Raw genomic sequence first — 12,945 nt, forward strand, 5'->3', positions numbered from 1 at the left:
AGAAGCAGTTTAGACCTGCTGGCCACATGACCCGGAAAGCTGTCTGTGGACAAACGCCGGCTCCCTCAGCCTGAAAGCGAGATGAGCGCCACAACCCCATAGTCACCTTTGACCGGACTTAACCGTCTAGGGCAGTGTTTCCCAACCTTGTGCCTCCAGATGTTTTTGGCCTACAACTCCCATCATCCCTGACTAGCAAGACCAGTGGCAAGGGATGATGGGAATTGTAGGCCAAAAACAGCTGGAGGCACAAGGTTGGGAAACACTGGTCTAGGGGTCCTTTACCTTTCTTCCCAGTAGGTCTTGTCCCAGTGAGCAGCCGAAGGCTCTGTCTCTCTTTGCTCCACCCTCTTCACACCTCTTCTGGTCCTGGGAGACCAGGAGGAGGGGAGACTCCTATGCTTCTTCACCAGCCTGCCTCATCTCTGCCTCTTGGTCCCCCTCCTCACCTGCCTCTGAGTCTGGGCTGCCCTCTGCCACAGACTCTTCCCGCTCGCTAAGCCCTGTCGCCTTTTCAGCTTTGTTTAATATACAATCGTAGCTTGGAAGTCGAACGGAATCCGTTCTGGAAGTCTGTTCGACATCCAGAACGTTCGCAAACCAAAGCAGGGCTTCGGAGTCCTGCAGCCAATCGGAAGCCGCGTCGGACGTTCGGCTTCCAAAAGAACGTTCGCACACCGGAACACTCACTTCCGGGTTTGCGACATTCGGGAGCCGATTTGTTCAACAAGTAAGGCGTTTGACTACCAAGGTACCACTGTGTGATAGACTGATGATAGATAGATAGATAGATGATAGATAGATAGATAGATAGATAGATAGATAGATAGATAGATAGATGATAGATGGATAGATGATAGATAGATAGATAGATAGATAGATAGATAGATAGATAGATAGATAGATGATAGATGGATAGATGATAGATAGATAGATAGATAGATGATAGATAGATAGATAGATAGATAGATAGATAGATAGATAGATAGATGATAGAGATAGATGATAGATAGATAGATAGATAGATGATGATGATAGATAGATAGAGAGATAGATAGATAGAGATAGATAGATAGATAGATAGATAGATAGATAGATAGATAGATAGAGATAGATGATAGATAGAGATAGATGATAGATAGATAGATAGATAGATGATAGAGATGATAGATAGATAGATAGATAGATAGATAGATAGATAGATAGATAGATGATAGATACTTGTCCAAAGATATACAAAAGTTCATAAAGATAAAGGACCCCTGACAGTTAAGTCCAGTCGCAGACGACTCTGGGGTTGCGGCGCTCATCTCGCTTTACAGGCCGAGGAAGACGGCGTTTGTCTGCAGACAGTTTTTCCAGTTCATGTGGCCAGCATGACTAAGCCACTTCTGGTGCAACGGAACACCAAAACCAGAGCAGCGCAGGAAAACGCCATTTACCTTCCCGCCACAGTGGTACCTATTTATCTACTTGCACTGGCGTGCTTTCGAACTGCTAGCTTGGCAGGAGCTGGAACTGAGCAACGGGAGCTCACCCCATCGCGGGGATTTGAACCGCCGACCTTCTGATCGGCAAGCCCAAGAGGCTCAGTGGTTTAGAACACAGTCCCTTTTACAAAAGTTCATACCCAGTACAAAATAACTTTTTATAATACACCGAAGTAAAAGAAATGCTTAATCTAAGAAGGAACAGGGGCAGAGAGAAGATGGAGGAATGCTTCCAACATCTCCTCCCACCCTAGTCTTCTCCCTCTGACCACTCATCATTGTCCTGCCACCAAACCTCTGGCTCCGAGCCTTGGAAGTCCACCAGATTCTGCCTTCTCTGCATCCAGCCACGGGAAGCAGGGACCGTGCTGTAGGAATAGTAACAGGTCTTCGCCGCCTCCCTGATCCCAGGCAGCTACACCACTCCGTGCATCTGCCCACAGCAGCTTCTGTGTAGGGGGTGAGAAAAGTCAGCCAAACCGAGGATTTGCAAAGGGGGGTGTCTCGGGATAAGAGGGGCTGAGAACTGGACCTAATGGCACCAGGAAGGGCACCAAGATGAGTAATGGCAGAAGCCCCCCCGCAGGTTGGCAGAGGAGGAGGCAGGTGGTTGGATACATTCGTCAACAACTAAAAAATGCTAGGAACCAAAAGTCTTTTGGCCGCACACTCCGAGCTGTTGTTGTTGTTTTTTTGCACAGCGTATGATTTGCTAATTGCTGGGAAGATGATGGGAAGAGATCCTCAGCGCTCTGACCCACCTCAGCACCCGGGCAAGGCAAGCGAGCGTAGAGAAGCCTAATGTGCTCTCTCTCTCTCTGCCAATTCTCCCCTCCCATTGCCCACCCCCCTGCCAGCAGATAATCTGCATAATGTAATATTGGCCCTTTTCCAGGGCAGCCTTGCTCCTGAGCTGCGGATCTGGAGATACTTTTACAAAAAAACCACAGCACACCTAATGAAAGAAATGCGGAGGTGCAAAATTGGAGAGGGAGTGTGGTTGCGGAGGCAGGTTGGAGCTGCTCAGAAGATAAGGAGAGTCTTGCTAGAGAGCAGGTCAATGGCCCATTTAGTACAGCATCCTATTTGTTGCATATATATTGCACCTTCTCCTCAAAGGAGCTCAAGGTAGCATGCACAGTCTTCTTTTCCCGCTCCTCATTCAGTCCCCTGCGCGACAACCCCCCTGCAAGGTGGGTTAGGCTCAGGGCCGCCTTACCCATAGGCGCTAGGGGTGCGGGGCACCCGGGCGCCAGGCCGAGAATCCGGGGCTCAAGAGTTGGAGTCTTGGGAAGAGCCCAACCGTCCGTCGGAGCGTCCTGGCGGGCTCTTCTGCTGCAGGCGGCTCTATGCCGCGAGTTCGAGGGAGAACGAGCCAGCAAGGTGCTGAGGCAGCCGGCCGGCTCTGCCCTGCGTGCCTGGGATTGGCGTAGGGCCGTGGAGAAATCCGCCCAGCGCACGCTGCTCACACCGCGAGGGACCCAGCTGTTTTGTTCTGCAGGGCTCCTTACATTTCCTGTTTTCTTTTCCCAAGCAGCAGAGATAATCGCGGTGTCAGCTCCCTAAAAAAAGGTTGACAACTCTAGGGAACCTTTCAACAACTTTGCTTAAGACGGCCCTGGTTAGGCAACGACTGCCCCCCCCCCGGCCGCACCCAGTGAGGTCCCCAGTGACGAGGGGAGCGTCTGTTAGCGTAGCTTCCAGCTTGTGGGACTACAGCAGGAACGGAGGTGGCTTTTGCCTGGTATTATTATTCCGCCTTCCTTCCGAAGAAAGAAAAAAAGGAGCACGTCAAAGGAGATTTGTGCAAATGTTTTTCCCTACCTTTGGGGGCAGATTGTGGCGGCAGGTGATTGGCAATTGATGGGCAGGAGAAGAGGTTGTTGTGGCCCTGCTCACTCGCCAGACACCGTTCCCCAGACACCATTCTGATATATTTATATATTCCATTTACACCCCACCTTTTCCTCCAAGATCAAGGCGGTGTACATGGGTGCCCCCCTGCTCAATTGATCCCCACAACAACAACCACCACCACCACCACCCTGCAGAGTAGGGTTAGGCTGAGGGAGGCAGCAACTAGCACCCAGCGAGCTTTTTCCGTGGCCAAGGTGGCAGGATTTGAACCCTGGTCTCTCCTAGGGCCTAGTCATTGGAGACTCTAACCACTGTACCACACCGGCTCTGAGTTGGTTGCGCCTGTGAATTTTTTCAGGTCATGGTCCCTGGAAGGAAGAGAAGTCGACTGCTTTTTAGCTTCCACTCATAGTTTGGAACAAAACATGGACTTTTCGCTGACATTCCTCTCTTTCTGCTCCTGCAGTCCATTGACCCGGGTCAGCAGTTCACTTGGGAACACTCCAACCTCGAGGTGAACAAGCCGAAAAACCGCTACGCCAATGTGATCGCCTACGACCATTCCCGCGTCATTTTGCTGCCCATTGAAGGTACGAACCACTTTGTCGCAAGGGGAGGAGGGGCTGAGGTCAGATTTTTCAAGCTTTTGTCAGCTCGTTTTTGGCATCTCTGACATTTTAAAAGCCCCCCCCAAGGGGGGAGAGTCCAGCACCTTCCGAAGGAGTCCGTTCCACAGTTTTTGACAGCTCTTACTGGCAGAAAACAACATCACGTGATTGACAGTTGAGTGGAGCCGCCCACCTGTCAGAATCCCTCGCTTTGCAAGTTGCCGTGCACGCCACTTTTGAGCCCCCCACTCTTGGGGGAGTGCGGGGAGACTTGCAAAGGGCTCTGTTAGTCTCCTCCCACCCCTTTTCCCTTTAAGTCCTTGATCCCAGAAGCTTCAAGGTAACTTGCTCATCAACTCTGACCTACCTTACAGGGCTGTTCTCGGGATTTCAACCGGGCAGTGCGCACTTAGCTCCTCGCGTGCTTGAAAGCAGCACCTAATTGATCAGGAAATTACTTCACCTCCCAGAAAAAGAAATGGAGAATTTGCAGGTCTTCCAAGGTGCTGCTGGGATTCTAAGTCCCAGTGGCTCCAGGGGCAAGCATGACTAATGGTTAGGTATGGTGGCCTTTGAGAATTCAGCAACATCTGCGGAGAAGGGAGCACAGAGTCTGCCTTCCCTGCACAGTCTGTGTGTTTTGTCGGCCCAAAAGCCTCTAGCCCTTTTTGTTTCCAGTGCTTCCCAGCTGAGATTCCAGCATTGCTGGGAGTCGACCTTTCAATCGGGTGCCTTTCAATCTCTACACTTCTATGACAGCTCATCTCGTCGTGAAACCGTCCTGGGCTTCACATCTGCAGAGAGGGGGGGGGAAGGAGAGAGAAAAGGTGTATGCTTGCACCTCTCCAGTCTCCCACCCGAAATCCCATCAAACGCTCACGGGCTTTTGCACCACCCAGCTCCCTTGCTCCCTATCCTTGCTCCTCGCCCAGGTAAATGAAAATACCTCCCTCCGCCGCCTCTCTTGAGGGCAGGGAAGCAGTTGGCCCGAGGGTTAAACCATCAGGCTGCCACTGACCCCATACAGGAGCCAGGAAAGGGGATTAGCTTTCCTCCCACCTCTGAAAGCTCCTGTACCAAGTTAAAACCTCGCAAAGAACCTTAAACCAGAGCCATCGGCTTTCTTGTAAGCAGGTCGCGGCAGATTCCCCGGACACTAAAGGGCGATGTTACTTCTCCGCCGCCACCGATAATTTCTTTGAACTGTATATGTGTATATAAATGGAGGCCCCTGCAGCGGCAGGAGAAGGCGCCACAGCCGCAATCGCCACCTGGTTCGTGATTAGAGCCTCCGCGCTCCCTTCCAGCGAGGATCCCTGCCTTCTGCTAAGTTGGGAAGCGAAGAAGTGTGGCGGCTCTGACCTGGCATACTTTTAAATTAAAAGGAGCGCTTGGAAGAGAACACCCACACATAACAAGCCCGTGTAATTAAAAGGGGGTCACGGTTGCTAATTTCAAAGCCGCGCTTAATTCCCTGCTTCCATCTGTGGCCCCGATAGGAATTGCAGCGAGGGTTCCCCTTCTCTCTCTCTCTCTCCTCCTGCCACTGCCGCAACACTTAAGCCGTTTCTCACGAAAGCAAAGGAAGGAATTCAGGCTTATGAAGGCGTTCAAACGGATGCAGTCCAGAGTTCCCAAACGACAGCTCCCGTCAGCCACAGCAAACATGGTCCCTTTGGCCAGCACCGATGGGAGGAGTCGTTCAGCAAAATTAGGAGGACCAAAATCCTCCTGTGCGCACACCTGCGCAAAGCCAGGGATGAAGAACCTGTGGCTAGTCCTGCCCAAGTACAGAACCAGTCACTTGTCCCTTTTGAAATTCATTTTGTTAGTCATGGCCCACTTGTTACTTTTGGCCCAGCTCCCCAGTCTGTTAAGGGACGCGAGTGGCGCTGTGGGTTAAACCACAGAGCCCAGGACTTGCCGATCAGAAGGTCGGCGGTTCGAATCCCCGTGACGGGGTGAGCTCCCATTGCTCGGTCCCTGCTCCTGCCAACCTAGCAGTTTGAAAGCAGAAAGTGCAAGTAGATAAATAGGTACCACTCCGGTGGAAAGGTAAACGGCGTTTCCGTGCGCTGCTCTGGTTCGCCAGAAGCGGCTTAGTCCTGCTGGCCACATGACCCGGAAGCTGTACGCCGGCTCCCTCGGCCAATAAAGCGAGATGAGCACCGCAACCCCAGAGTCGGCCACGACTGGACCTAATGGTCAGGGGTCCCTTTACCTTTACCCCAGTCTGTTAACGCCATCTTGAATTCTTTCTTCTGCTGCTCCTCCCAGTTTGGGGTCACCTGCAAATTTGAAGGCCATCCCCTCAATTCCTTCATCCAAGTCGTTTATAATAAGTTGTTGAACCCCCCTGTAGTTCTGTGTCCTGCTCCAGGCGCCGCAGTTTAATATGATTATTGACAAGCTGAAACATGTGCAAAAGACGGCGAACCAAGCCGTATGAGGAACGGTTGAGGGAGCTGGGTATGTTTAGCCTGGATAATAGGAGACTGAGAGGAGATAGGAGAGCCATCTTCAGATTTCTGAAGGGTTGTTGTCACTTGGAGGATGGAACAAGCTTGTTTTCTGCTGCTCCAGAATTTGGGACCCGAACCAGCGGCTTCAAATTGCAAGGAATAACTTTCTGACAGTAAGAGCTATTCGGCATTGAGGCGGCGAGCTCTCCTTCCTCAGAGATTTTTAAGCAGAGACTGGACGGCCCTCTGTCCTGGGTGTTTTAGCTGAGATGCCTGCATTGTAGGGGGGTGGACTAGATGAACCCTGGGGGTCCCTTTCGACTCCACAATTATATAGTCGTGTGCACTGCCACCGCCCCGATCGCCCAGGGTCCCTGGAGGACAGGATTTGCTCATCGCAGCTGTTTGGTTTCTGACTGTTTTGATGCAGGAATCGTGGGCAGCGACTACATTAACGCCAACTACATCGACGGCTACCGTAAGCAAAATGCGTACATCGCTACGCAGGGGCCCCTTCCGGAGACTTTTGGGGACTTCTGGAGGATGGTGTGGGAGCAGCGCTCGGCCACGGTGGTGATGATGACCAAGCTGGAGGAGAAGTCGCGGGTGAGGAAAACGCACACGCCTTTCCGGTGGGGAAGGGGCAACTGCTTGGGCTGCGGCATCTAATTATAATAATAATAATAATTTATTATTTATACCCCGCCCATCTGGCTGGGCTTCCCCAGCCACTCTGGGCGGCTTCCAACAAAATATTAAAATACTGTAATACATCACACATTAAAAGCTTCCCTAAACAGGGCTGCCTTCAGATGTCTTCTAAAAGTTTGGTACTTGTTGTTCTCTTTGACATCTGGTGGGAGGGTGTTCCACAGGGCGGGCGCCACCACCGAGAAGGCCCTCTGCCTGGTTCCCTGTAACTTGGCTTCTCGCAGGGAGGGAACCGCCAGAAGGCCCTCGGAGCTGGACCTCAGCGTCTGGGCAGAACGATGGGGGTGGAGACGCTCCTTCAGGTCTACTGGGCCTTTGAGGCCGTTTAGGGCTTTCAAGGTCAGCACCAACACTTTGGATTGTGCTCGGAAACGTACTGGGAGCCAATGTAGGTCTTTCAAGACCGGTGTTGTATGGTCTCGGCGGCCGCCCCCAGTCACCAGTAATCCAGTGGTTTGTTGTTTATTGTGTTTTTGCCGCACTGTTTTCCTCCAAAGGACCTCAAGGTGTGGTGTAAACGGTCCTTCTCCCCCTCCTCTTTTAATCCCTCCAACTACCCTGCGATGTAGGCCACCCAAAATCACCCAGGGAGCTCTCATGACTGAGTGGAGGATTTGAACCCTGGTTTCCCAGAGAGTTCTTGCCCCTGAGGGGAGGTAGGATGACCTGGGGGGGCACTAAGAGGCAGGGGGTTGTTGGAGGTATAAACTTTGAAAAGCTGGTACCCCCCTGGATCAGGTTTGTCAATGTCCTTTAATTAAGCTCACATTTTAATTGGATTTTGAGTAAATGCACGACTGTTTCAAGCTGTATTGTGTTATTATCTTTCTGGGCGGGTCATGCAAACCGCTATTCTAAATAATGATTTGTATAGGGTGGGGGGCAGTGGGGGGGGGGTGAGCTTATGAAACCAAGGGGGCAGGTGGCCCAAAAAAGGGTCTCAAACCAGTGATCTAATTGATTAAGAGCAGTTCCATCAGCTTAAAAGGTGATCACGATAAACTAGATAGCAGATCTTGATTTTTAAGTTTATTTCTAAAGCAAGTACTTTTTTAAAAGAAAACTAAAAAGCTGCCAATGCGCCCCCCCCCCCCCCTTACAAAAAAGACAGGTGTGGAATCTTTCTTAACAGGTGTGGAATCTGGAGCAAAAACCTCGGAATCTGGTTCTGGGTTTCAGCTTCCTTGAAAACCCCTCACGGGTTTAGTTCAAGTTTCTAGACCTTATGGCCTTGAAAATGTGAGGGGCTATGCATACAGAGGCTGGCTGAATGAGAATTCCCCCACGTGGATGGCTCAGTGCTCAGATTTGCTGGTGCAAGAAAGAGAGTCGCGTTCCAACCAATTCGCAGCGCCTAGTTTTGCATTTATTTACTGCATTTGAAACCTACCTCGTTCTTGTTCTGTGCTTCTAATGAGCTCAAGGAGGCAATTTAATCCCCACAAATTCCTCATTTAATCCCCACAACAACCCTGCCATGTAGGTTAGGCAGTGCCAGGTCCTCAAAGTTCATCCAATCAGCTTCATGGCTGAATGGTGATTCGAACCCAGGTCCTAGTCCGACAGTCAGTAACCACTATGCTGACCACACGGATGCACGGACAGATTTGAGATGGTGCTGCCACTTTCCAAAGAGCCACTGTTGTTGTTGAGTCGTTTAGTCGTGTCCGCCTCTTTGTGACCCCCTGGACCAGAGCACGCCAGGCACTTCTGTCTTCCACTGCCTCCCGCAGTTTGGTCAAACTCATGCTGGTAGCTTCGAGAACACTGTCCCACCATCTTGTCCTCTGTCGTCCCCTTCTCCTTGTGCCCTCCATCTTTCCCAACATCAGGGTCTTTTCCAGGGAGTTTTCTCTTCTCATGAGGTGGCCAAAGTCTTGGAGCCTCAGCTTCACAATCTGTCCTTCCAGTGAGCACTCAGGGCTGATTTCCTTCAGAATGGAGAGGTTGGATCTTCTTGCAGTCCATGGGACTCTCAAGAGTCTCCTCCAGCACCATAATTCAAAAGCATCCATTCTTCAGCAATCAGCTTTCTTTATTGGTGATGATAATGATAATAATGTATTATTTCCTTCCAGATAAAGTGTGACCAGTACTGGCCGGGCCGGGGCACTGAGACGTACGGAATGATTCAGGTCACCTTGCTGGATACAATTGAGCTGGCCACGTTCTGCGTCCGAACCTTCTCGCTTCACAAGGTAAGAGGTGCAGAAACCCCCAGGCAACACAGAAAGCAAAGGCTGGATTTCCTTCCCCGTTCCAAAACGCGGCTTGGCTTGCTTGCGTCGAGACGCCTATGCCTTGCAGAGGTTCCCTTTGTGCTGTGGGTTGCTCTGCGCATTGGCTCAGCTTCAACTCATGCTGTTGTCTCTCCTCTCTCCCCTCCTCTCCATCTACCCCCCCCCCCAACCTACCGCAGAACGGCTCCAGCGAGAAACGGGAGGTTCGGCAGTTCCAGTTCACGGCCTGGCCAGATCACGGTGTCCCCGAGTACCCGACCCCTTTCCTGGCCTTCCTCAGGAGAGTGAAGACCTGCAACCCTCCCGATGCAGGGCCAATTGTTGTGCACTGCAGGTGTGTATGTGTGTTTAATTGAATTTAACACCTTTCCTCCCCCGATTGCCCAGGCAAGCAAACGTAGTTACACAGTTTGAATTATTGTTCCTTGTTGAATTCATTGGGTGCTCCCCCCCCCCCCCAAGATCTCTCAAAGCAACACACAATGAATTGCCTGAGATCTTCGGATGAAGGGCAGTGTATCGATCTAATAAATAATAATAATAATAAGAGTAATTATATGAGAACAAACAAAAATGGCTTAAAATAGAAGACAAAGAACTACAGAAATATTGTAAAATTAATGAATGTTAGAATGATGTTGGATGAAAAGTTATGTGGTTTTTAGCTATAACGCTATAAGGAGTATGAAAAAAAAAAGGACTATTAATAGACAAAACTTAATGTTACATTATTTTAAGATTAAAGATTAGGATAAACAAAGAGGGGAAGGATTTGCTGAACTAACAAATTGAACTGGAATACAAAAAGGGAGGTGTGAGGAGGTCCGGGAGATAAGCAAATGAAAGAAAGTGATGGAAAGATGGAATTGTTTTTTACCTATTTTTATGTTGTATTTTTCTTTTTTCTTTTCTTATTTTGTAAAATTCTAATAAATATCTTTTTTTTTAAAAAAAAGAAAACTCTAAAACACTGTTTTTAAAAGACAGGATTAAAGCATTCCACCTGGTCAGGTTTTTTTTTTTTTTGGGGGGGGGACAAGGTATAAACCACCGTCAGACAGGTTAAAACTTTTTAATAGTTTTAAAACATCTAAAAGCATTTTTCAGTTAAAAGTGTTCTTCCGTCCAGTGATCTTAGGGTTGCCGAGATCGGTATCCCTCTACCAAACAAATGCCTGAGCAAACGGGAATGTTTATAAATCCCTCCTGAGTGTTAACAGTGATGGAGACCAGTGTACCCCACCAAGGGAGGGCATGGCACAACTAGGGAGCCACCACTAAAAAGGCCCTGTCGCAGGTCAGGGGCTAATTGGGCAACCCCCCAGTGGGGGAACCACCAAAAAGGCACAAGATAGCTGATAATTGGAGAAGGCGCTCTTTTAGGGACCAGGGCCTTCTCAATTAAATCAACTCAAGCTTGCTTTGCAGGAACTGCTATGGGACAGGGTTACATGATTTGAAAGATTCTAGTTTAACCCACAGCGCCACCCGCGTCCCTTAGTGTGCCTACCCATATCTTATATCCTCAAGTTTTTTTTTTCAATTCCAACTGATGCTCTTCTTCTGCTAATAATTCCTTACATGTTGCCCAACCTTCTGTGTCCGCCTTCTTTCAGCGCTGGGGTCGGCCGCACGGGCTGCTTCATCGTGATCGACGCCATGCTGGAGAGAATAAAACACGAGAAGACGGTGGACATTTACGGCCACGTCACTCTCATGAGGTCGCAGAGAAATTACATGGTGCAGACAGAGGACCAGTACAGCTTCATACATGACTCCTTGCTGGAAGCCGTCGCCTGCGGCAACACAGAAGTCCCCGCTCGCAATCTGTACACCTACATTCAGAAGCTGGCTCAGATAGAGGTTGGGGAGCATGTCACTGGCATGGAGCTCGAATTCAAGGTGAGCTGCTTCCAGGGGCCAGCCTCTATACCTAGGGGTTTCTCCCCCCCCCCCCAAATGCTTTTTATTGAGATTTAAGAACACCAACACCAACCAACAAAAACATCAAATCTTATTACATATATCCTACGTTATGCTCCATAGAGCCGTTGACTTCCGTCCTTCCTTTCCGCAAGTTTTCTTATTCCAATCTATAATTCACAGTTTCATTGGTTAAAAATTACACCATGACATAAGATTTAATTGAATCCTGCCAGCGTTTTCATATTTCTACAGTTCTCACTTATATAAACCATAAATTTACTACATTCCTTTTGGTACTTCGCCTCCTCCTGATTGCAAATTCTGTGTGTCAATTTTGCCATTTCAGCGTATTCGACCAGCTTTGTCTGCCGTTCCCTTACAGTCGGAATCTCCTGTAACTTCCACTTTTGGGCCATCGAAACTCTAGCTGCTGTTGTTGCATACAGATATAATCTTTGGCCTGTCTTCTTAATATCTTCTCCCACCAAACCTAGCAGAAATTCTTCCGGCTTTTTTGGGAAACACCTTTTTTAACTCATTATAGATCGATTCCCAAAACTCTTTCATTTTGTTACATGACCACCACATGTGGTCCATACCTAGGGGTTTCAAGTAAACATTAGGAAGCAGTTCCTGGTTTTAAGGAGCTGTCGGGCAGTGGAACAGACTCCCCCAGGAAAATGGCGGGCTCTGCTTGCTTGGAGGTTTTTAAGCAGAGGTCGGGTGACCGCAGGTCAGGGATGCTTGAGCTGAGATTCCTGAAGCCCTGCAATTCTTTCCCAGCCCTACGATGCTTAAGGTGTTGACGGGGGCATAGAAAGCGTGGGAGCAATTTAGCAGCGAGAAGCAGCAGGGGGAAAAACAACTATTGTTAAGAGTTTGGGGTTGTCCAGTCTGGACGGGGCCTTGGCAACAGGCTCCCATTTCAGGAAGGGTCAAGCACCAGCTGACAGTGGTGGGCGCTGGGGTCTCAAATTTCAGCAGCAATGCCCAAATTCTGAGCCCCATCCCTGCACCTCTTGTTTTCCACTCTACATCATAGCTGCGGCTTGCCCGAGGCTCCGTGCGTAGGGCAACTAAATAATAATAATAATAATAATAATTTATTATTTGTACCCCACCCATCTGGCTGAGTTTCCCCAGCCACTCTGGGCGGCTTCCCACAAAGATTAAAAATACATTAAAATGTCACACATTAAAAATTTCCCTGAAATTCAGATGTCTTCTAAATGTCAGGGAGTTGTTTATCTCTTTGACATCTGGTGGGAGGGCGTTCCACAGGGCGGGTGCCACCACCGAGAAGGCCCTCTGCCTGGTTCCCTGTAACTTGGCTGTAACTCACAGAGGCCAACCAGATGGCCCAATGATGCAGACCCCTCATTCAGGATTCGAACACAAGATCCCTCTCCCCCTCCTGCGGTTTCCAGCAGCTGGAGTTCAGAAACATCGCTGCCTCCAGCTGTGGAGGCACAGAGCAAAGCCATGGATAGGCCTGCCCTTCCTGAGTTTGTCCGGTCCTGGTTTAAAGCCATCTCAGTTGACAGCCATCTCTGTCTCTTGTGGAAGGGAGTTCCACTGTTTAACTTTGCACTGTGTGAAGAAGGGCTTTTCTTTTATCTGTCGTGAGGTAGCCCCTGGAGCCTTGACACTG

The 12,945-nt window shown here is 49.5% G+C and overlaps 1 protein-coding gene across 7 annotated transcripts in view; it reads left to right on the top strand.

The window, feature by feature from the left end:
• The window catches only part of PTPRS (protein tyrosine phosphatase receptor type S), a 295,013-nt gene that overhangs the window by 265,177 nt on the left and 16,891 nt on the right, over window positions 1-12,945 (top strand). For all 7 annotated transcript variants that reach the window (XM_077922007.1, XM_077922006.1, XM_077922009.1 and 4 more), the window contains 5 exons: window positions 3,814-3,937; window positions 6,848-7,023; window positions 9,207-9,326; window positions 9,548-9,702; window positions 10,985-11,270. In XM_077922007.1, the coding sequence (XP_077778133.1) occupies window positions 3,814-3,937; window positions 6,848-7,023; window positions 9,207-9,326; window positions 9,548-9,702; window positions 10,985-11,270 (861 nt within the window). The remainder of the gene's footprint in view (window positions 1-3,813; window positions 3,938-6,847; window positions 7,024-9,206; window positions 9,327-9,547; window positions 9,703-10,984; window positions 11,271-12,945) is intronic.

The sequence above is a fragment of the Podarcis muralis genome, chromosome 18 (assembly GCF_964188315.1).
Source record: "Podarcis muralis chromosome 18, rPodMur119.hap1.1, whole genome shotgun sequence".
Taxonomy (NCBI): domain Eukaryota; kingdom Metazoa; phylum Chordata; class Lepidosauria; order Squamata; family Lacertidae; genus Podarcis; species Podarcis muralis.